The 24,295-nt window shown below is 43.8% G+C and overlaps 2 protein-coding genes across 2 annotated transcripts in view; both read right to left on the reverse strand.

Moving 5' to 3' along the window:
• The window catches only part of tdrd5 (tudor domain containing 5), a 43,381-nt gene extending 34,462 nt beyond the window's left edge, over nt 1-8,919 (reverse strand). Inside the window, exons 1-3 of the mRNA XM_078559086.1 lie at nt 8,688-8,919; nt 4,468-4,875; nt 3,900-4,063 (exon numbers count right to left, since the gene is read on the reverse strand). Of these exons, the coding sequence (XP_078415212.1) occupies nt 3,900-4,063; nt 4,468-4,875; nt 8,688-8,919 (804 nt within the window). The remainder of the gene's footprint in view (nt 1-3,899; nt 4,064-4,467; nt 4,876-8,687) is intronic.
• A 6,869-nt stretch (nt 8,920-15,788) lies between these two features.
• LOC144691057 (H/ACA ribonucleoprotein complex subunit 2-like protein) lies at nt 15,789-22,412 on the reverse strand. The gene is made up of 4 exons (XM_078559087.1): nt 22,147-22,412; nt 19,896-19,965; nt 17,301-17,406; nt 15,789-16,884 (listed from the first exon to the last, which is right to left on the reverse strand). The coding sequence occupies exons 1-4, from the start codon at nt 22,301-22,303 to the stop codon at nt 16,759-16,761; spliced, it is 459 nt and encodes a 152-aa protein (XP_078415213.1). The 5' UTR covers nt 22,304-22,412; the 3' UTR covers nt 15,789-16,758.
• Between the last annotated feature and the right edge of the window lie 1,883 nt (nt 22,413-24,295).

Genomic DNA, 24,295 nt, shown 5'->3' on the forward strand with positions numbered 1-24,295 from the left:
TATCCAATTGGATCATGGCTGATCTTCATCTCCAAATGCTCTATATCCTTTGATGCCCTTGCCTAACAAAAATCTGTCAATTTATGTCTTGAATTTTTTAACTGACACAGCATCCAGGGCTGTTTGGGGGGAGGCAAGGGGTGGGGTTGAAATTGGGGCGGGGGGTGGGATACTGTTTCACATTTCCACTTCTTTGTGAGAAAAGGTGCTTCCTAATTTCACCCCTAAATAGCCTTGCTCTGAATTTATGTGGTGCAAATCATCCACATTGGTCCAGTTTAGTTTTAAATTTCATACCTCTTTCAATCTTTTATTATATATTTATTTTCAGAAATAACATATACAACAGTGACTACGTTTCAAAAATAATTAATTGGCTGTAAACTAACAAAATATTCTCCAACAAGAGAGAATCTAACCACTTGCCCCTGACATTCAATGGCATTACCATCACTGAATCCCCATCAACATCCTGGGCAGCGGTACCATTAACCAGAAACTGAACTGGACTAAATACTGTGGCTACAAGAGCTGGTCAGAGGCTGGGAATTCTACAGCAATTAACTGAACTCCTCACTCCCCAAAGCCCAGCCACCATCTACAATGCACAAGTCAAGAATGTGATGGAATACTTGGAATACTTTCCATGAGTGCAGCTCCAATGGCGGTCAAGAAGCTGGACACCATCCAGGATAAAGCAGCCTGCTTGACTGACACCCCATACACTACCTTCAACATTCACTCCCTCCACCACCGACACACAATGGCAGCAGTGTACCATCTACAAGGTGTACTGCAGCAGCTCACCAAGGCAACCTCGACAGCACCTTACAAGCCTGTAACCTGTACTACCTAGAAGGACAAGGGCAGCAGACGTATGGGAACACCACCACCTGGAAGCTCCCCTCCAAGCCACACACTATCCTGACTTGGAACTATATTGCTGTCCCTTCACTGTCACTGGGTCAAAATCCTGGAACTTCCTTTCTAACAGTACGGGTGGGTGGACTTACACCACACAGACTGCAGTGGTTTAAAAAAGTGGCTCACCAATACCTTCTCAAGGGCAATTAAGGATGGGCAATAAATGCTGGACTAGCCAGCAGCCCCCACATCCTATGAAAGGATAAATAGAAATCATGAAAGACACTATGTATTAATGCAAGTTCTTTATATATTTTTTAAGCCTCTTGTTGTTCTTATACCCTGCACCCATCTGCACCCTAAGCCTCTTATCATCTTTCTTCACTGTTCCTATGCTACTCTACTGTCTGTTTTGATACACATGCTACTCTCTTTCTGGCCAGCATGAGAACACAGGACTTAGGAGCAACCCATTCGGCCCTTCAAGCCTGCTCCGCCATTCGATAAAATCATGGCTGATCTGGCCGTGGTCTCAACTACTGTCGCCCCACCCACCCCCATTCCCATTCTATCTAACTCAGCCTTGAATAAATTTAATGATCCAGTCTCCACAGCCTGTGAAATTCTCTTCCCAGAAGGTAAACAACCATCAGAAAAAAACTCATCTCATCTCCATCTTAAAAGGGAAACCTCTTATTTTTAGTTCTAGTTCTAGTCTCCCCCACTAGAAGAAACATCCCAGTATCCAATCTATCAAATCCTCTCAGGATCTTATATGTTTCAATAAGATCACCTCTCATTCTTCTAAACTCCAATGGGTATAGGCCCAATATGTTCAAACTTTCTCCATAAGATAAGCCCTTCATCCCAAGATGAGTAAAGTGAGCCTTCTCTGAACCGCTAACACAATTATGTCCTTTTTCAAATGAGGAGACCAAATCTGTACACAGTACTCTAGATGTGGTCACACCAATGCCTTGTACAACTGTAGCAAAACATTCCTACTTTGACATTCCACAAAGAACTCTTCATAAATTAAACATTATTTCCCTTTCACAAAACCACGTTGATTCCGCCTGATCCCATTTTGATTTTCTAAATATCCTGCTATAACCTCCTTAAAAACAGATTCTAGCAATTTCCTTGTGACAGATGTTAGGCCCATTAGCCTATAGTTTTCTGCTTTGTCTCCCTCCTTTCTTGAAAGAAAGTGTTACATTTGCTGTTTTCCAATCCGCTGGTGCCCTTTTTGGAAAATTATAACCAATGCATCTGCTATCTCTGCTGCTCAAGTTTCTCAGTCACCCCACCCTCACTGCTCCTACCCTCTTCTCCTTCTGCATTCACTGCTGGCATTCATCTAAAGCTGTTGCTGCCAGCTCACCTCTCTCACCGACTCTATACCCTCTGCCTCTTCTTCTGGTCTCTATTTCCATCAGCCTCCTGTTCTGCCATCCCACTCTTCTGTTCCTCTTCCACTTTCAGTGCTTCTTCCCAGCCTTTGCTTCTGCACCCATGCTGTTTCTATCTGCTTCCTCAACCCCTCTTGGTCTATCTTTCTGCTATCTGAGATGCTGCCTCCCTCCTGACCTTTCTTGCTGCTGACCCTAATCAAACGTTTCCCCACCAGCCTCACTACCTTTCCCCTGGCCCTGCACAGCCCCTGCTGACTATTTGACCTTGTTTTCTGGTCGCATGCTCTGCCTTCACCTATCAATTGCTGATATCGGGAGCATTTCATTACTTTCATTGTCTTTCTGGTCTGTCTAACGCGAGGCCACAGAGACCAAACTGTGGGGGAACAGATCGGCGAGCGGAAGATAATGCAGAGAAAAATCAGTGGTCAACTTGTCTGTCTTTGGAACCATGCGTCCAAGTGCATTATCTGAGACACAGGGGTAGAGATTGATAAAGCAAGACATACACTTTAAAGATCAAAGAAAATAACAAACAAAAATCAACATAAAACATCAGACAGTAAGAGATAAAATACTGTAAAGATCAAATCGAAGAAAACCAAACACCACAAAAGAAAGCTGAATAGTAGATATGTAAAAGAGACAGGCAAAATGAATAATAACAAAGATATCCCAGAAAGATCATTGGAAAGAAAATTAGTCTGAAAAGTGCCAGTGAGAGACACCCAAATTGTGACAAAAAAAAAATCAGGGAAAAACATTGTACAAACTCTTCATGGAACAGAAAGGAACACCAGGAGAGGGAGCAAGGCAAGAGCAATAATCGGCAACAACTTGCATTTATATAGCGCTTTTAATGTAGTAAAACATCCCAAGACACATCAGGGTGAGAGAGAGAGATGCACCTTTATGATCTTTAAAACAAAACTATTACCTTAAAAAATTGTACTACACAACTAATTTATTTTAGTCCAACTTACTTTGCTCCTCTTTTTCTTTGCAACACTTTCGGGTTAAAAGATTAAGCACGAATATTATTCGCAATGATAGTATGAAGTTCATAAAGTCAGTCTGGGATCACTCATTCATGACTTGATTCCCCTCTGTGGGGAAAAAACATCCCAACTTTGTTCTACAACTGGACAGATAACCGTACAGGGTTCAACAGGGCAGATGCAGGAAGGATGTTTCCCTGCCTGGGGGTTCTAGAACCAGGGGACACGGCCTCAGAATAAGAGGTAGGCTATTTATGATTGAGATGAGGAGGAATTTCTTCATTCAGGAGGGTGGTGAATCTTTGGAATTCTCTACCCCAGGGGGCTGTGGAGGCTCAGTCATTGAGTATGTTCAAGACAGAGATTGACAGATTTCTAGATATTAAAGATATCAGGGATATGGGATAGTGCAGGAAAATGGCTTTGAGGTAGAAGATCAGCCATAATAGAGTTGAATGGTGAAGCGGGCTTGAGGGGCCGAATATCCACTCCTATTTCCTAAGTAGCTACGTTCCAACCATTTAAGAACTGCTTCCATCTGTGGGACAGCACATTGAAGTTTGATACACAAAATATGAATGACATTATCCAATATTGTTATGATAACCAAATAAATGCAGACCTTTTTCAAACCTCCATCAAAGTACTCTGGGTCTGGAGCAGGATCTGGTAAATTCTCTGGCCTCGAAGGTGATACAATTTGGTTCCCTGTGGGTGGTTTGATGGGGCTCGGTAGCACCATTATCGCATTTGATTGGGCTTGGTTGTTTTGAAAGGGCTGTTTACCTAAATCAATATAAAATATAATTTGATGCTGAAATTTGCATTAGCATCTGGAAGAGCAAACTATGCAAGTTTTCATCCTCTCCAAGCAGTATGACTGGGCACCTAGATTCTATCACATACATTGCTGGCTACATTATGATTCTTTGATAGGATACTTGACTTCAATAAGCTGAACTAAGAGAAAAGACCTGGTTTCTAAGCAGCACTTGAGACAATCCACAATTTATTAATGGTTTAGCAGGTCAGCTAAGGAGCAGCACTAACATCTATGAACTCCAGCATTTATCTCCTGAATGCATGAGCATTTGAAGGGTAATTAAAAACTCAAGTTTTAAACAAAGCAAAAGAAATCACATTAAAATTTAAAGGTAATTAATTGTTAAAAAACAGCATAAGTTCCCAACTTAAAAACCCACCTTGTTTGAGTGGACTCTCCTTATTTTTGTTTCTCAGCAACAGAAGGGAACCCTGGCGTGTCTGTTGGATCTCAATGTCATCTCCAGTTGCTTTGAGAACTTCCTGTAAGGAGTAGAAGCCGTATCTTGTGTACTGAAATGGCCGTCCGTACCTTTTCATAAATGACTTGTCAAAATCAGAGAGCAGGACACCACCAGGAAAAGATGCCACCAGCTCTCTAAGTTCACATTTCACTAATGCTGGTAGAATTGGGGTGGTGTTATACCGCCTGGGCAGGAATGCTTGCTTCTGCATGAGTTCATACCTAGTTTTTCTTAAGTTACGTTTGGTCTTGGAGGAGACTTTTGCCTTTGCCACCAGCTCTTCAATTCCTTTAGTCGTTTCATTCCCAACCCCTGGAAAAGGTTATTAAAAAAAAAGACTAAACAAATACTCCCATTATTTTAATATATCTTCTATACAAACATGAAAATGATCCTGTAAGATCACATCCCTATTACACAGCACATTATCTTCCCACAACATGTGCTACAGTTTGTCATGTGCAAACGTGCTGTCATCTAATAGTGGTGAGTTAAACACATAATGCTGAGAGCAGTGTTAATAAATCTACCAAAAAACAACTGTGTGAAGGTGTCCCTGGTTTAATCTATAATCTATACCCTATAAAAATATAATGCTCTTTTTGGTTCCAAGCATTTGGCTCCTTAGGTTCCATACAAACAAATTACTCAGTTGTATCAATCCACAGAAAAGGATGGACCACCCCAGAAACGACAGCGGCAATCTCAGCCCTGTTGACCCTGCAAAGTCCTCCTTACTAACATCTGGGGGCTAGTGCCAAAATTGGGAGAGCTGTCTCACTGACTAGTCAAGCAATAGCCTGACATAGTCATCCTCACGGAATCACACCTTACAGATAATGTCCCAGACACCATCATCACCATCCCTGGATATGTCCTGCCCCACTGGCAGAACAGGCCCAGCAGAGGTGGCGGCACTGTGATATACAGTCAGGAGGCAGTTGCCCTAGGAATCCTCAACATCGATTCCGGACCCTATAAAGTCTCATAGCATCAGGTCAAACATGGGCAAGGAAACTTCCTGCTGATTACCACGTACCGTCCTCCCTCAGCTGATGAATCAGTGCTCCTCCATGTTAAACATCACTGAGAGTGGCAAGGGCGCAGAATGTACTCTGGGTGGGGGACTTCAACGTCCATTACGAAGAGTGGCTCGGTAGCAGCACTACTGACCGAGCTGGCTGAGTCCCAAAGGACATAGCTGCTTGACTGGGTCTGCGGCAGGTGGTGAGGGAACCAACAAGAGGGAAAAACATACTTGACCTCATCCTCACCAACCAACCTGACGCAGATGCATCTGTCCATGATAGTATCGTTAGGAGTGACCACCGCACAGTCATTGTAGAGACAAAGTCCCGGCTTCACATTGAGGATACTCTCCATCGTGTTGTGTGACACTGCCACCATGCTAAGTGGGATAGATTTCGAACAGATCTAGCAACTCAAGGCTGGGCATCCATGAGGCGCTGTAGGCCATCAGCAGAGGCAGAATTAGACTCAAACACAATCTGTAACCTCATGGCCCGGCATATCCCCCACTCTACCGTTACCATCAAACCAGGGGATCAACTCTGGTTCAATGAAGAGTGCAGGAGGGCATGCCAGGAGCAGCACCAGGCATACCTAAAAATGAGATGTCAACCTGGTGAAGCTATAAACACAGGACTACTTTCGATTCACTCCACATGATAACAAGAAATTGTTGAAGGCACTGGATCGTGCAAAGGCTATGGGCCCTGACAATATTCCGGCAATAGTGCTGAAGACTTGTGCTCCTGAACTTGCCGCGCCCCTAGCCAAGCTGTTCCAGTACAGCTACAACACTGGCAACTACCCGGCTACATGGAAAATTCCCAGGTATGTCCTGTACGCAAAAAGCAGGACAAATCCAACCCGGTCAATTACTGCCCCATCAGTCTACTTTTGATCATCAGTAAAGTAATGGAAGGGGTCATCAACAGTGCTATCAAGCAGCAAATGCTTAGCAATAACCTGCTCACCGACGCCCAGTTTGGGTTCTACCAGGGCCACTCAGCTCCTGACCTCATTACAGCCTTGGTTCAAACACGGACAAAAGAGCTGAACTCCCGAAGTGAAGTGAGGGTGACTGCCCCTGACATCAAGGCAGCATTTGACTGAGTGCAGCATCAAGGAGCCCGAGCAACACTGGAGTCAATGGGAATCATGGGGAAAACTCTCCACTGGTTGGAGTCAACACAAAGGAAGATGGTTGTGGCTGTTGGAGGTCAGTCATCTCGGCTCCAGGACATACTGGAAGAGTTCCTCAGGGTAGTGTCCTTGACCCAATCATCTTCAGCTACTTCATCAATGACCTTCCTTCGATCATTAGGTCAGAAGTGGGGATGTTCACTGATGATTGCACAATGTTCAGCATCATTCGCGACTTCTCAGATGTTGAAGCAGTTTATGTCCAAAAGCAGCAAGACCTGGACAATATCCTGACAAGCGGCAAGTAACATTTACACCATACAAGTGTCAGGCAATGACCATCTCCAACAAGAGAGAATCCAACCATCGCCCCTTGATGTTCACTGGCAATACCATCACTAAATCCACCACTAACAACATCCTGAGGGTTACCATTGACCAGAAACTGAACTGGACTAGCTATATAAATATTGTGGCTACAAGAGCAAGTCAGAGGCTAGGAATAGTGTGATGAGTAACTCACACCCGACTCCCCAAAGCCTGTCCACCATCTACTAGGCACAAGTCAGGAGTGTGATGGAATACTCCCCACTTGCCTGTATGAGTGCAGCTCCCATAACACTCAAGAAGCTTGACACCATCCAGGACAAAGCAGCCCGCTTGATTTGCACCACATCCACAAATATTCATTCCCTCCACCACCAACGCACAGTAGCAGTAGTGTGTGCCATCTACAAGATGCACTTCAGAAACTCACCAAGGCTCCTTCAACAGCACATTCCAAATCCATGACCACTACCATCTAGAAAGACAAGAGCATCAGATAGATGGGGACACCACCATCTAGAAGTTCCTCTCCAAGTCACACACCATCCTGACTTGGAAATATATTGCCATTCCTTCACTGTCGCTGGGTCAAAATCCTGGAACTCCCTTCCTAACAGCACTGCGGGTGTACCCACACCACATGGACTGCAGCAGTTCAAGAAGGCAGCTCACCACCACCTTCTCAAGGGCAATTAGGGATGGGCAATAAGTGCTGGCCCTGCCAGCGAAGCCCACATCCCATGAATAAGAAAAAATAACTGGAGTTGCCCCTCGAGCCTGCTCCGCCATTTAATAAGATCACGGCTGATCTTGTGTTTCAAGTTCCACAATCCCATCTAACCCCGATAACCTTTGATTCCCTTGCCTAACAAGAATCTATCTAGCTGTGCCTTAAAAATATTCAATGACCCTGTCTCTACCACCTTCTGAGGAAAAGAGTTCCAATGTTGCACAACTCTCCGAGAGAAAAAATTTCTCCTCAGTTCTGTCGTAAAAGGTCGACCCCTAATTTTAAAACAGTGCCCCCTAGTTCTGGACTCACCCACAAGAGGAAGCATCCTTTCAACGTCCAACTTGTCAAGGCCATTCAGGAATCTTGTATACTTCAATCAAATCACTGCTCACTCTTCTAAACTCAAGTGGAAACAACCGTAGTTTGTCCAACCTTTCCTCATAAAAGAACCCATACATTCCAGGTATCGATCTAGTAAATCTCCTTTGAACCACCTCCAATGCATTTACATCCTTCCTTAAATAAGGAGACTAAAACTGCACACGGTGTTCGAGGTGCAGTCTCACCAATGCAAACATGGAGTATAGTGCTTAAGAATCTGCTGTGGCATGTATAGTACAATATGGGCACACTCTTGCTATTCCTCACTTGATGAATTATCTATTTCAAAAGGAAACTCGGCGTGTCACAAACAGGCCAGATATCTCCTTTGCCAGAAAGGCGGCAAGATCAGAGAGAACAGGGGACACCCAGCTATACAGCAACATTGATAAAGAACTTAGAGCAAGTTTCCAGTTAACCTTTTCAACCAGAGATGATGCTCAGCATAAAATGACTCTGCAGGTTTGAGGTGGTAAAGAAAGAATAACATATTAAACAGAAGATCCCTGCTTACCTTTCAGAAGGATGCTGCCATCTCCACACTTGTGAACTTTAATAGTATCCGGTATATTGGAGGCAAGCTCCAGAACAGACCTGTAACCTAATGCACACAGAGGCAGCCGCTTCCCCATCATGCTGTGGTAATCTCTTTCTAGCTCAACAGGAGTCAGACTATTTTTGGCAGAAATCAGCAGAGAGCGTAGCTCCTTCTTTAAAACTTCCAGGAACTTCTCCTGATCTGACATGCTGGACACTACAACAATCATAAAATGATGAATAAAAGCTTACACAAAACAGCCTCTCTCATTTTCCTTTAGCAAAAATACAGAGACACTTCAAACAGCTATTTAAATGAAAATAGTCTGACCAGAGTCAGTTAGGAACTTACATTGGATCTTTCCATTGAGTTTTAAAAAAGGGCTTTACCCATATAATTTACCCAGCTAACGTATCATCTGTGGTGAATTGGAGGAAATGGTATATCTTTAACAAGGAGACACAAAAATAAAAGATAATCTCCTTTTATTTTCTATATCTGGCAAAAAGAATCAACCCCAAAACTACCTGTGTATTCTCCTGCTACAGAGGGAGCTCCACTAACTTTACTGGTCCTTCCAAACCCCAAAATGTAAAGATTTGGAAACACTTAGTTACCTAGAATACAATTACATATAACAAAATATTAACTTAGATGTAATTTCATGAAGATATTAAAGGTTTTTGTATAATGGCCAGTGCAAATTTGCCTAAGAGAACAAAATATTAACTGTAAAATCAAAATTAGATGGAATGATAAAAGATACAAGAGCAATAAGTTATATTTCTTCATATATGAGCAAATAACATGATTTATAAACTGGAAAAAATGTTACCAAAAGAAAAATGTTAAGGAAATAAAAATTGCAGTTGGGGGTTACAATCATGCTAAAGCATCCATGCTTGTGGTCAAAATTAATGAAGAGGACCAGAATTTTAGCCCTTCAAACACCAATGTGGTGCTATGGCATCTGAATGGTTGGGGGTTGGCTACTTCCGCTGTATACCCACACATCAGACTGTCCCTTCATCCCACCTCCCCTTTGAATTAGTGGCACTCCCATTCCCTCTCCAAACAAAGAGGCCGGACAGAAGTAAACATATTCCAATCTACTTAATTTATTGACCAGCTTCATTAATCACTAAGAGTTTCTAATGCTTAATTTGGCTACTTTTCATTTTAATTTAAATCTCAAACTTTATCTATACTTACAACTCTCTTGCACTTAAATGAAAAGTTAAAATTACAAATAAAAAAGGAGAATGTCAAAAAGGAAATGTCATCCCATGAAAGAATAAAAGAATCAATCTTTTTGTTCCATTAACTGATTGCTCAAGGAGTCAGCACAAAATCGGTAGTGACCCAGCCAAAGATGGGAGTATCTCTCTCCTTTTTTAATTCGTTCTTAATGAACTGAACCATAGTACTTTTTTTAGTAATATTAGCTCGGACCAGAAATCAGAAACTTTATCTGTACTCTGTAGTGCTGTTGAATTGGCTTCAAAGTATTGATGCCCTTAATGACATTCCTCAACTCACTCCACAGGATGTCTAAAAAGGAGGTAATTCAAGGCAGAATTATGAAACTAGCAGGTGAAGAAGAAACTACCCAACACATACAAATGGGGAAAACAAGTGAACTTGTAAAAGAGTTTTTAAACAGTTTGCATTTATATAGCACCTTTAACATAGTAGGATGTACCAAGGCACTTCACAGGAACATTATCAACAAAATCCGTCACTAAGCCATATAAAGGATATATTAGAGCAAGTGACCAGTTTGATCAAAGCTGTAGGTTTTAAGGAGCACTTTGAAGGAGGCAAAAGAGGTAGCGACATTTAGAGAGGGAATTACAGACCTCGGGGTTGTTGCAGCTGAAGGCAAGGCAACCAATGATGGGATGATTACAATCAGTGGTATACAGTCAGGTGGGAGCTGTCCTGGGAGTTCTCAACATCGACTCCAGCCCCTACAAAGTCTCATTGCATCAGGTCAAACATGGGCAAGGAAACCTGATTACCACGTACTGCCCATCCCTCCACCCCCAGTTGATGAATCAGTACTGCTCCACATTGAACACCACTTGGAGGAAGCACTGAGGGCGGCAAGGGCGCAGAATTCCAGACATGAGGCGAAAGTGACTGCCCTTGCGCTGATGATTGCACAATTTTTAGCACCATTTACGATCTTCAGATACTGAAGCAGTCCATGTCCAAATGCAGCAGGACCTGGACAATATCCAGGCTTGGGCTGACAAGTGGGAAGTAACATTTGTGCCACACAAGTGCCAGGCAATGACCATCTCCAACAAGTGAGAATCTAACCACCGCCCCTTGACATTCAATGGCATTACCATCACTGAATCCCCCTCTATCAACATCCTGGGGGTGCTACCATTGACCAGAAACTGAACTGGACTAGCTATATAAATACCGTGGCTACAAGAGCAAGTCAGAGGCTAGGAATCCTGCGGCAAGTAACTCACCTCCTAACTCCCCAAAGCCTGTCCACCACCTACAAGGCACAAGTCAGGAGTGTGATAGAATACTCTCCACTTGCCTGGATGAGTCCAGTTCCCACAACACTCAAGAAGCTTGACACCATCCAGGACAAAGCAGCCCACTTGATTGGCACCACATCCACAAACATTCACTCCCTCCACCACCAATGAACAGTGGCAACAGTGTGTACATCTACAAGATGCACTGAAGAAACTCACCAAGGCTCCTTAGGCAGCATCTTCCAAACCCATGACCACTACCATCTAGAAGGACAAGGGCAGCAGATAGATGGAACACCACCAGCTGGGAGTTCTCCTCCAAGCCACTCACCATTCTGACATTGAAATATATTGCCGTTCCTTCACTGTCGCTGGGTCAAAATCCTGAAACTCCCTCCTTAATAACATTGTGGGTGTACAGCTACACCACGTGGACGGCAACAGTTCAAGAAAGCAGATCACCACCACCTTCTCAAGGGCAATTAGGGATGGTTAATAAATGCTGTCCTAGCCATTGAAGCCCACATCCCTTAAATTAATTTTAAAAAAGTGTTGTGCAAGAGGCCAAAAGTGGAGGAGCACAGGCATGAATGAGGGCTTCAGCAGCAGATGAACTGGGGCAGTGGCAGCATCGGGAGATGTTACAGAGGTGAAAGCAGTCACTCTTAGCGATGCTGCAAATGTGTTGTCAGAAGCTCATCTTGGGGTCAAATACGACATCAATTTTTGAGTCTGGTTCAGCCTCAAAGGAGGAAGATAATGTGGTCAACTATTTCAAAGACTGCAGGCAGTTCAAGAAAGAGAGGAGGGCTAGTTTATTTTTGTCACAGTTGTACAGGAGGCGTCATTCAGGACTTTGATAAGAGCAGTTTCGTTATTGTCACAGGGGTGGAAACCTGACTGGAGGGATTCAAACATGGAGCTCTGGGAAAGATGGGCACTTATTTGGGACATAACAGCATGTTCGTGGAAAGGAAAGTGGAAAATGGGGTGGCAGTTTGCAAGGATGGAAGGGATCAAGAATTTTTTTGAAGAGAGGAGTGATAAGGTTAGACTTGAAGGGGCAACACTTGTAGAGAGAACCATTAATAGTATCAGCTAGTGCGGGAACCAAGAAGTAAGAGTGTAAAAGAAACCCAGAAAATGCTGGAAATGCTCAGTAGGTCCGATAACATTAGGTTTATTCTGATTCATTTAAGACACACCCAACCAAAACAAAACTATTTTATCTTGTTTAACTAAAAATGAAATACCTCACAAATTCGTCCTTTGAATAGAGGCATTTTTAAAGAGCATGATCCCAGGGACCTCAGTCCAAAGCCTACTCAAGTTAACATTCAATAAACCATTAGTGGTGAGGGGCCCCTACACACACACACACACCCTGGTCCTTTGGACTTAAGGAAGCAGAGGTAGAGGTGGTACCATGGCGGGGGCAGAAAGGTTTGCAGGGAATTAAGAGTTTTACTGCGGGGGGGGGGGGGGGGGGGAAGGTCATCAAAGATGGGGGTGAGGGTGTGGTTGAGCAGGTTGGACGCTCCAGGAATGTGGTGGACCAGGGGGAAAAAAAAGACTAAAATAAAAACAGAAAACACTGGAAAAACTCAGCAGGCCTGGCCAGCATCTGGGTTAATCAAACCCAGACCCTGGGCCTTGCGCTGATTGGATTGACTTTGTGGCGTCTAACGAAGGATTGGAGAATCTCCCAACAACTCACCGCTTGGGAACCGCTGAAGGAATGAATAACGGTGCCGTGAGACCGGAGAGGTCGCCCTTGGCCACGGGGACAGTGTTTATCAGTCCCCTGGTGTGGGGTGGGGTGGGGTTGGGTTTGAGGTCCTCGATGCCTCTCCTCACACCCGCCCTACTCGCCGCTCCTTCCCGCGGGTCCCACGTGCTGCCTTCCCCCCCGCCCCACAGTGTCCCAGCTAAACACTCCCCCCACTCCTCCCTCCTCCGGTGCGGCAAACAGACGTTCCGCTGCTAAAACACACCCTAGAAAGTAGCTGTGGGACATTGAGTATAGACAAACAGGACCATGTTTGCATCAGTATTGTTCAAATTCCAAACAAACCGTCAAAGCATTTTTTTTTTAACGAAGTCTGGGATATTTTGCACTTTAAAATAGTGGCAAAGATGGACTTTTGGAAAGGAGCAGGGTGGGGATAGAGTTCCTCTTTTGGGTAATGGGTAAGCATGTCTGGCCTGCCAATAATTGGTCATGATGGTAGATAAGTACGAACTCAACAATCTCCACCCATGCTGCTTGAAGGTGCACCACAGCCTCAGCATTATTTGCCTTCAGACCCTGCAGGTTCTAAGGTGGAAGGATGGAGGGGTTGCGGGGTCATTTATGTCCAGATCTGGGCACAAGGGCACACCAATAAGAAAATGGTGTCAAATGTTTCCTTCAATAGTCTCACCCTACTCATACCTCCCTTTTCTGTCTCCATCTTATCGTTAAAAATATTACCCCAAGGCACTGACAACTCCCAGCTGTCTCTCCCCCGCCCCCCCCCTCTCAAGATAAATAAAATACTGCAGATGCTGGAAATCTGAAATAAAAACAGAAAATGCTGTAAAACCTCAGCAGGTCTGGCAGCATCTATGGGGAGAGAAACAGTGTTAATGTTTTGAGTCTGTATGGCTTCTTCAGAGCGCTGAATCATATGGTCGAGACCATATGATTCAGCGCTCTGAAGAAGCCACACACACTCAAAACATTAACTCTGTTTCTCTCTTCACAGATGCTGCCAGACCTGCTGAGTTTTTCCAGCATTTTGTTTTTATTTTAGTCTTCTTCCCTGTCCACATTTCTGGAGCGACCAACCTGCTCAACCACACCCTCACCTCCATCTTTGATGTCCTTTCCCCCAGTAAAACTCTTATTCCCTGCCAACCTTACTGTTCCCCTTGGTATGACCTCTACCTTTGCTTCCTTAAGTCCAAAGAACCATTAATAGTATCAGCTAGTGTGGGAGCCAAGGGAGTAAGATGAAACTCAGGTGGCATCAGGTTTATTCTGATTCATTTTAAGACACACCCAACCAAAACTATTTTTCCTCCACTGCCAAGTGTCTCCTTATACCCCTTTCCCTTGCTCCAAACTGCAAGCTCATGGACTTCTTTGATTGACCATTCGTTCAGCTGCATCCCTCCTCTCTCTTTATCTAAATGCATTTTTCTCCAGTTTACCTCCCATTTCCTCTCTAACCTCATCTTGCCCACAAGGCCCATCTCCACTCTCTTGACCCCATTCCCACTGGACCTCCTTTACCAATCATGCTAGTTGCTATAATAAATAGTTCCAGCTCCTTAGGCACTGTCCCATGCCCTTTTAAATCTATTACACCTCTTCTCAAAAAACCCAACATCCTTGTATTTGCAAACTATCACCCAATCCTAAACCTCCCTTTCCTCTCCAGCATGTTTGAATATGATGTTGTCTCCTAATTCTGTGCCCCTTCCATGTTTGAACCTCTCCAGTCAAGTTTCTGCTCCTGTTGCAGCACTAAAGTAATCTGGGTCAAAGTCCCAAATGACATCTTCTGTGACTGTGGTGCATTATCCCTCAACCTATCTACAGCCTTTAACATGGTTGACCACATCATCCTCTTTCAATGCCTCATCTCCATTGTCCAGCTGAATGACACAGCCCTCGACTTGTTCCACTCTTAGTTATGGCAGCTGTAGTCAGAGGATCTTCTACAATGGCTTCTCATCCCCCACCCTACATATTTACTTCTGGAGTCCCAAAGAATCACTCTTCAGCCCTGTCCTACTTCTTATCTACATGCTGTCCCTCACCACCTCATCCAAATACATGCCAGGTATCACATCCAGTTTTACTTCACCTCCTTTTGAGTTCTCTAATGCCCATATTGTCAAGATTGCTTGTTTGACATCCAGTCTTGGATGCGCTGAAGCTTCCTTCAAGTAGACATTAGATCAAAACCACTGGGCCAGAATTTGTCAAAATAATGGATAGATTAATGGCAGTCAATATTTACGCACAAATCACAGCAAATTCAGGCAAGGTCGGATGTGATTAATTGCAAAAATTCAGAGGTTGCTGTTCAATATATACCTCTCTGCCATTAGCCACAGAAATGACATCTCGCCTTCTGACTCAACATTTCAAATGCATTGAGCAGCATGAAGTTCCTGCACTTGCATAGTAGATACAAACTTGCTACAGGAATTTAAGAGTTTCCACATCAGATTGTGGTGTATCCCTTCACATCACTGGAAGCTGCCTGGTCCCCACACTTTGGGAATTCTCTACCTAAATCCCCATCTCTCAAGTTCTTTCTCCCTGTCAAAACCCTATAGTTTCCACACCTCTGACCAAGCTTTACATCTTCCTTCCTAGTATATGCTCTTATGCCCATGAAAAAGCAGTTTTTTTTGTGTTAAGTGCTACATAAATACAAGTTATTGCTGTTCCACAACCCACACATCCCCAAGCACAAAAAAAAAATTGAATAAAAGTCACACCGTACAAAAATATAGTATAACTCCAAATGACATAGACTAAATGGGTCGTTTGCTTACTGTGTTTGAAAAAAAACCCAAATATTAATCACTTTCTTTTATTAGACTTTTGCAAACTTTGTACAAAAGATAAAAATATTTACCAAATCGCTGTAGCCAGTACAAAAGTGAGACTCTTGATCTAACTTGTACAAGAGAAATTTCCAAGTGGATTTTACATAACCTGACAAGCTGGACAGATGAATTGGAAATAGTTATGATTCTTGCCACTAGGCCATGACACATATTGAAACACCCTCACTCGTTTTAAAGTGAACACATTAATCTGAATGGTATTTTATGTTATCTCACAAAAAAATGAGATTCTTTTGTGATATACAAGAACAGTAAACAGGAGCTGGGGGTTCCAAACCATTTGTTGAACTCTAATGGCACTGAATATAGAGCAGTCTCCTTAAAGGAACCAGTGAAGGCGGTTCCAAATATAGTAACCAAAAAAAGTGTCACTCTTTATAAGGGGGATAGGCCAGGAGTAAGGCAACTCCTCTTGCCTGCTGCTGGTTGCTCAGAGTTTTCCACCCCTCAGGATTGTTACCCCTTTAGAGGAATACTGATAGTGGGTCTGCAAATTTCCCCCACCTCAAGAAAGCTGAGCTGCAGATCAGCCTTGTTGAAGCACTAGTAACTCACCAAAATTACTAGGCGAGACCGAATCACTGAAGTGGTTTGTGGCTCTTGTTGATGCTATCAGACAAACAACACAATCATCTTCACCCATCCAATGTTCACCCAACCCAAAATATTAGCCCCAGGATTTTTAGTTTCATTGACATTGTCCTAAGCCAAGTGAACAACCCTCGGAACGCAAAGAAAACAGGCAACTTTCTTTTTCAGATATAAAAAAAAACTTAATAAGCATTGAAAATAACTAATTCTGCAACTGGCAGGAAGAAACTATCCATTTCACAGATATCATTCATCCAGTGCAGCATATTGTGACAACACATTCAATGTCCATCGCAGATGGTTAAGAGTCTTGTTGAAGTCTTTCTTCATACAGGAAGGTTTAGTGACTGCACTTCATCTAAGCACTCAGTGTAAGCTTCCTGGAACTCTTCATGAGGTTTGATCAGTATCACACACGTTGGCCGTTTGGATCCGGCAGCAGCTCCCAGATCCTTCACAAAATAAGAACAAACATTACCATCCAAGCCCTTTATAATCCAGTCACATTTGTGCAAACTGCAAATCGGAGACAACCCAACGTGATAATTAGAATACCCAAATGCGTTGACGCAGCAGGCTGAAGAAAAATGCGATTTTCTTTTTGTCAATTCAATGCCTCCTTTTACACCTTGTCGAACCAATGGACTAACGTTCACTTGAAGTGAGAAGATCACCAACGCAATTTCTCCTAACATCAAGCAGCATCATCCAATCTATTTTATTGTTTCAGGTTTCCATTTTTTTCCCTTTATTAGCTTCATCCAATCTGTCATCCGAAGCTATCAGGAAAATTTTCACTATGGTATCCTGCAGAAACAAGTATTGGAACGTTTCTTTGTAATATAAAACAAATCAACTAAAACCGTACCATTTTGGAAGGGATATAAGCATAAGGAAGGCTGTGATCTTCACACAAGATTGGTAGGTGGCTGTAAACATCAATCGGCAGAGTATCACCAGCCAATATGACAATCCTGCAACCAGAGAGATACAACATCAGCACAATACCAAACCATAAAGAGTAAAGTACAAGTTTTCCCAACATTGCTTTAGCTTTCTGCTCCATTCTTTATATAATAGGCCTGCATCGTTATTAAAAATTCATCAAGTTATCAGCGCATTTTGAGACATTTGCTTTATAAAACTGGTTCATAAAGAGAGCTAAGGTGTACAGCAAATCATTAAAGGAACACATGGAAGAGGATTTTGCTTCATTCAAAAATTCACATTTAATCGATAATCCAGGTTTGACAAATCAAGATGATGGGGATAGAAGAAATGGTAAGGAAGACAGTAAGATACAGTAAGAGAGTTCAGGTTAAAGATAATATGCAGGTCAAATATAGAAAACAGGAGGCTGGCCCTGTGACTGGCAGGGCTTTTTGTGCCCAAGGTGTTATAAATTCAGTGTTCTACAAATACAAGTCTGATTTTTTTAAGCTACTCTTTCATGGGATCTGAGCATTGTTGTCAAGGCCGGCATTTGCCTAATTGCCTTTGAGATGGCGGCAGTGAACTGCCTTCCTGAACTGCTGCAGTCCATGTGGTGTAAGTCTACCCACAATGCTATTAGGAAAGGGGTTCTAGGTTTCTCACCCAGCAACAGCAAAGGACCAGTAATATAGTTCCAAGTCACGATGGTCTGTGACTTGCAGGGGAACTTTCAGATGTTGGTGTCCCCATGCACCTGCTATCCTTGTCTTTCTAGGTGGCAGAGATCACAGGCTAAAAGGTACTGTCGAAGGAGCCTTGGCAAGTTACAGCAGTGCAGCGATGGTACACACTGTTGCCATTATGCATGGGGACGAGGTGCCAATCAAGAGTCAAGCGGGCTGTTTTGTCCTGGATGGTGTCAAGCTTCTTGAGTGTTGTTGGAGCTGCACTCATCCAGGCAACTGCAGATGGTAGGCAGGCTTTGGGGTGTCAGGTGGTGAGTTACTCACCGCAGAATTCCCAGCCTTTGACCTGAACTTTAGCTGCAGTATTTATATGGTTGCGCCAGTTAAGTTTCTGATCAATGGTAACCCCCATGATGTTGATGGAGGAGGATTCAGTGATGGTAATGCCATTGAATGTCATGGGGAGATGGTTAGATTCCTTGCTGGTGATGGTCGTTGCTTGGCAGTTGTGTGGCCTGAATGTTACTTATTGCTTATCAGCCCAAGACTGAATATTGTCCAGGTCCAGGCAAGTGGACACAGACTGCTTTAGAATCTGAGGAGTTGTGAATGGTGTTGAACACTGCAATCATTAGCGAGCATCCCCAATTTTGACCATATGATGGAGGAAAGGACATTGATGAAGCAACTGAAGATGGTTGGATCTAGGACATTACCCCAAGTAACTCATGCAGCAATGACCTGGGACTGAGATGATTGGCCTCTGACACCACAACCATCTAAATAGGCTCCAAACAGTAGTGCATTTTCCCTGATTCCCATTGAATAGGGTTCTTTGATGCCACACTTGGTCAAATGCTGCCTTGATGTCAAGGGCATCACCTCTGGAATTCAGCTTTTTGTCTGTATTTGGACCAAGGCTGTAATGAGGTCTGGAGCTGAGTCTGGCAGGAGACTGATGGGGTGGTAGTTTAACGGTTTGGATTTGTCCGCTTTTGTAGAGTGGACATACCTGGGCAATTTTCCACATTGTCGGGTAGATGTCAGTGTTGTAACTGCACTGGAACAGCTTGGCTAGGCGTGCGGCTGGTTCTGGAGCACATGTCTTCAGTGCTACAGCCAGGATGTGGGGAACTGTAGCTTATTGGTAATGTCATTAGATTAGCAATCTAGAGGCTTGGGTTCAAATCCCATTATGGCAGCTGTGGGATTTTTAATTCAATTAAATAAAACCAGAATTTTAAAAAAGCTAGTCTCAGTAATGGTGTCCATGTAACTACTGAATACCCATCAGGTTATCTAATGTCCTTTAGGAAAGGAAAACCATCATCACCAGGTCTGGCCTACAGGTGACTCTAGAGCCACAGCAAGGTGGTTGACTCTTAACTGTCTTCTGTAATGGCCTATGCAAGCTACTCAGCTGTATCAAACCACTGTAACATTATCTTCATAATTGGCATGATGAAACAAAACATTTCAATCTGTGGACCAAGTATTACTAGTTTTCCTTTACCTCATACTGTTCCCCAACCATATGGCAGGTCAATGTCTGAGGCATACCAATAAGATATGCAAGCATCAACCAAACTGAATCCCTTGCTTATTCCCTTCCTGTGCGGAGTGGGAGACTGTTAGTAGCTGCGGTCCCAAAACAACACGGTTCAAGTGGGCAATTGGAGGATTATTCACAAATCCACAACTGCTACTTCGTAGCACAGTATGCTTGGGTTCTAACACGCTGCATTTACTTCTTTATAAAATAAACTCTTTCAAGTAATTACAATTAAATATTGATGCTAATAATTGCTCTTTGTGTTGTACTGGAGAACGGACACATCACTCACCCCTTCTCCCCTTTGTTGATGAATTTCTGAACTTCCTTCACTCCACGGCGTATCTGCTTCACTTTTGCAGCTACAGATGAAAATGGAAATTAATGGAGCAAGTTGTGATTAAATATTCTGAAGTCACCAAGCAATGTACAACAATTGTACTCTCTCCAACATTTACTTTCTTTTGGAGCAAAGCTGCGAATACAAATTGTTAACTCAGCAAGATTAGAAGTTGCCCCATTTGTGGTAATTGCTTCTGTAAAACTAAATTGAAGAGATTACTAATCTAAAACACAGAATATGCTGGAAACACTCAGCAGGTCAGGCAGCATCTGAGGAGACAGATACAGAATTAATGTTTCAGGTCTGTGACCTTTCATTAAAACGAGAAGTTAGAGATGTAACAGGTTTTAAGCAAGTACACACAGGAAAAGGAAGGGCAGAGGAAGAACAAAAGGGAAAGTCTATGATAAGGTTGGAAGGCAGGCGAAATTAAATCACAAATGGGATGTTTGTGTAAGGCAAAAGGGGTGGTAATGCAACAAGTAAAGAAACAAAAGATGGATCGAGAGAATCCATCAGCAGCAAAGGCAAGATCATTACCACAAGCTGCTGAATTGAACAAATGGGTACAGTGATTATATTCTGAAATTACTGAACTCAATGTTAGACAGTCCGGAACATATAAATAATATTTACTACTAAACTGCAGCTGTGTTTAACTATGCCTTATGTTAACCTTTGAATGACTCACTTTTTTATTTTCGCTGTACCTGCACTATTTTCAGTATGTCCACAGGTGTCTGAGTTGGGAATATGGAGGCTCATTTTCTGTGTGAGCATTCTTACATCCATTTCAAATTAGGCTGACGAGCTTCAACGGTAACATCAGGATGGGCACAAATCTGTTTTGTGAACTGCATCCATTAAAAAGGGCTGCAGTCAGGCATTAGGATACTCACATTTGGCACCTGTTGTACTTCTTATAACATAGAAGAGCCTTGTGCCAACATTGGTGGTGTGGTTGTGCTCGTCACTGAAGCTGCGCATTAGAAGGATCAGCTATAGTGTAATTGAGCATGTCCAAGGTCATTTGTGGCATGCTGAGATAATGAGTTTATTCAATTTGTTTAGTAGATCTGCTTACAGATTACAACTCATCACAAATTAAAAGAAAATACTGCAGACTCTGGAAATCAGAAATAAAAAACGAAAGTGCTGGAAAAAGCTCAGCAGCTCTGGAAGCATCTGAGGAATATGAGCATTTCAGGAACTCAGGTGAGATAGAACTATGATGGGTGTAATGCTGTTGAAAAAGCTGGAGGGGGTTCAACAACATCAAACCCATTACATTTTTATCTCTCCTCAGTTCTGAATATAAAGCTAGTCTCAGTAATAGTGACTATTATCGATTGTTGTATTATTGATTGGTTCACTCATGTCCTTTAGGGAAGGAAATCTGCTGTCCTTTCCCAGTCTGGTCTACATGTGGCCCCAGATCCACAACAACGTAGTTGACTCTCAACTGCCCTCTGAAATGGCCAAGTAAGCCATTCAGGGATGGACGACAAAGACTGGCCTTGCCAGGGATGCCCACAACCCATGGAAGAATAAAGAAAAAAAAATTGAATGCTAACTGTCTTATTGTGTTTGTTGCAGACAACAGATGTGCAACTTTAGACAAAAGCAAAATACTGCGGATGCTGGAAATCTGAAAAACAAAAATAGCTGGAAAAGCTCAGCAGGTCTGGCAGCATCTGTGGAGAGGGAGACAAGAGTTAACGTTTCGAGTCCAGATGAGGAGTCCACACTGACTCGAAACGTTAAGTGTCTTCCTCTCCGCAGATGCTGTCAGACCTGCTGGGATTTGCAACTTAACTCTGGTTTGACCTGGGCCCCATGTTTTCGGAAACAGTTTTCACCCAGTTCCCCTCCCCCAAAACCCCCCCTCCTGCTAACCCCCATCCCCCCCCCTCCTGCTAACCCCCATCCCCCCCCCTCCTGCTAACCCCCATCCCCCCCCTCCCCCCCTCCTGCTAACCCCCATCCCCCCCCCTCCCCCCCTCCTGCTAACCCCCATCCCCCCCCCTCCCCCCCTCCTGCTAACCCCCATCCCCCCCCCTCCCCCCCTCCTGCTAACCCCCATCCCCCCCCCTCCTGCTAACCCCCATCCCCCCCCCTCCCCCCCCTCCTGCTAACCCCCATCCCCCCCCCTCCTGCTAACCCCCATCCCCCCCCTCTAACTGTAAATTCTCATCTTGACCTTTCTTCACGCATTTGTACAGCTTCTTGCTCAGTTTCCTGGAGGCCAGCGGCTGGGCGATCGCATTGACGTTAGCCACCAGCTCCTCGTAGGTTTTCTCCGACTCCTCATACTCCACCCTGTCCGTCTTCTCCTTCTTTATCTTGGGGGATTTCATTCTCTCCCGGTCCCTCTGGCTCTGTGGCAGCACCGAGCACAATCACCGAATGGCAGCAAGGCGGGCTGGCAGGCACGGGGGAGAGGGCCGCCGGACATCCGGGCTACCAGAGGACAGCCACGCACTTCCGGGAAGTGACGTCGACGGGGACCAGCCTCCTCTCCTTCGCACCGTCCGACCTGTCAATCAAAGTGGGGCGGGCGCCGTGGCAACGGGGAAATGCCGCCGGTCTCAAATAGAAGGAGCCGGAGCGCGCGAGTGTCCGGCCGGCCAAACAACTTATGAGGAAATAAAATTAGGGACACTTCGACTGGAAGGGTTGCCAACTCTCCAGGAATTGCTATTTATGCAACCCTGGATAAAAATCATAGGGACATTAGAAAATCGTGGTGTTTGTTTTTCATTTTCTTGGAACATTTCTCTTCACCCCACATAAAAAAAAATATTGAAAAAGGGTCGTTTGGCTGACGGTCAAGCATCATCCAATTGTGTAATGAGCCATTTTTGCTTTCCAATTGGCGTAAGGAAGGCAGTACCTCACAAGAATGGCTGTTGTTGGCTGACCACTGGCTGGAGCATGGATGTGATGTGATGAAACCTCCAGGAATACATTGAAGGAAGAGTCATAAGGACACTCTCTCTCTCTCTCTCCCCACAGATGCTGTCAGACCTCCTGAGTTTTTTCCAGCATTTTCTGTTTTTATTTGAGACTTCCAGCATCCACAGTATTTTGCTTTTATTATACATTTGATCACAGTTGGCAACCCCATGGAGGGAGGTGGGGGGAGAGGGGAGGGTCTGGCCATGGTGATCAACTCTTACTAAATAAAATAAGGGCCATATGGACCGGCCGACAGGAGAAGGGGATCCAAAACAAAAACAGAATTACCTGGAAAAACTCAGCAGGTCTGGCAGCATCAGTGGAGAAGAAAAGAGTTGACGTTTTGAGTCCTCATGACCCTTCAACAGAACTAAGTAAAAATAGGAGAGGGGTGAAATATAAGCTGGTTTAAGGTGGGGGGGGGTGGTTGTAGGGACAAGCAAGCAGTGATAGGAGCAGATAATCAAAAGATGTCACAGATAAAGGAACAAAGAGGTGTTGAAGGTGGTGATATTATCTAAGAATGTGCTAATTAAGAATGGATATGGGGATTGCTGACTACAAGAGCTGGAGGTCGGGGTGGCTGGTGTTCATAATTCCCCCTGGTGGCCAACAGGCATAGTGGACATGCTCATATATAAAAAAAGAGGCAAGGCTCAGTCTCCCACAGGCCATCCTAGAAATAAAAGACAAAAGGCATCCCTTAATGGAGTTCTGTATTAAGAATTATTCTGAATTAAGAGTTCTGTTGAAGGGTCACGAGGACTCGAAACGTCAACTGTGCTCTTCTCCGCCGATGCTGCCAGACCTGCTGAGTTTTTCCAGGTATTTCTGTTTCTGTTTTGGATTTCCAGCATCTGCAGTTATTTGCTTTTATCCCTTAATGGATGTAGGACAATCAATCAAGGTAAGGGATAATCCCTTAAAATACAGGACAGTAGGTTACCCTAGTTCTGGTGACAGAGTGGGAGGACTTTTCAACATGAGTGGGGAGGTCTTGAGACCATGATAGCGGAGGCGGAGGGGTTAAATACTGGTTTTTACAACCCAGATTCATTTAATGGCAGATATTTACTGCCAGCTGATAAATAAGGCTTCCATGCCATTAGCGTGGCCTGGATTTGAACCAACTCCCAGCAGTTTAGTGTCTATCAACGCAACTCCAAATTAGATATCTTTAATGTTGACATTGAGAGCTCAAAGTAAATTGATAAAGATCAAAGTAAATTCTTTGGCACACTCACCTCCCACTCCATCAAAGCAATACAAAAACAGAAATACCTGGAAAAACTCAGCAGGTCTGGCAGCATTTTTGTTTTGGATTTCCATCAAAGCAATATTTCTTTTGTTGGCTTGATTCACAGCTCTCTCACTTCCATCTTCAATGCCTT

This window comes from Cetorhinus maximus, chromosome 15 (genome assembly GCF_964194155.1).
Source record: "Cetorhinus maximus chromosome 15, sCetMax3.hap1.1, whole genome shotgun sequence".
Taxonomy (NCBI): domain Eukaryota; kingdom Metazoa; phylum Chordata; class Chondrichthyes; order Lamniformes; family Cetorhinidae; genus Cetorhinus; species Cetorhinus maximus.

Excerpts from the sequence above, each read along its gene's own strand:
- LOC144691057 (XM_078559087.1), bottom strand. The coding sequence starts at position 22,303 with ATGAAATCCCCCAAGATAAAGAAGGAGAAGACGGACAGGGTGGAGTAT. Across the intron at positions 19,966-22,146 it reads GTACAAATGCGTGAAGAAAG|CTGCAAAAGTGAAGCAGATA; the intron begins GTCAAGATGAGA and ends TTTCATCTGTAG. Across the intron at positions 17,407-19,895 it reads ATCAACAAAGGGGAGAAGGG|GATTGTCATATTGGCTGGTG; the intron begins GTGAGTGATGTG and ends CTCTGGTTGCAG.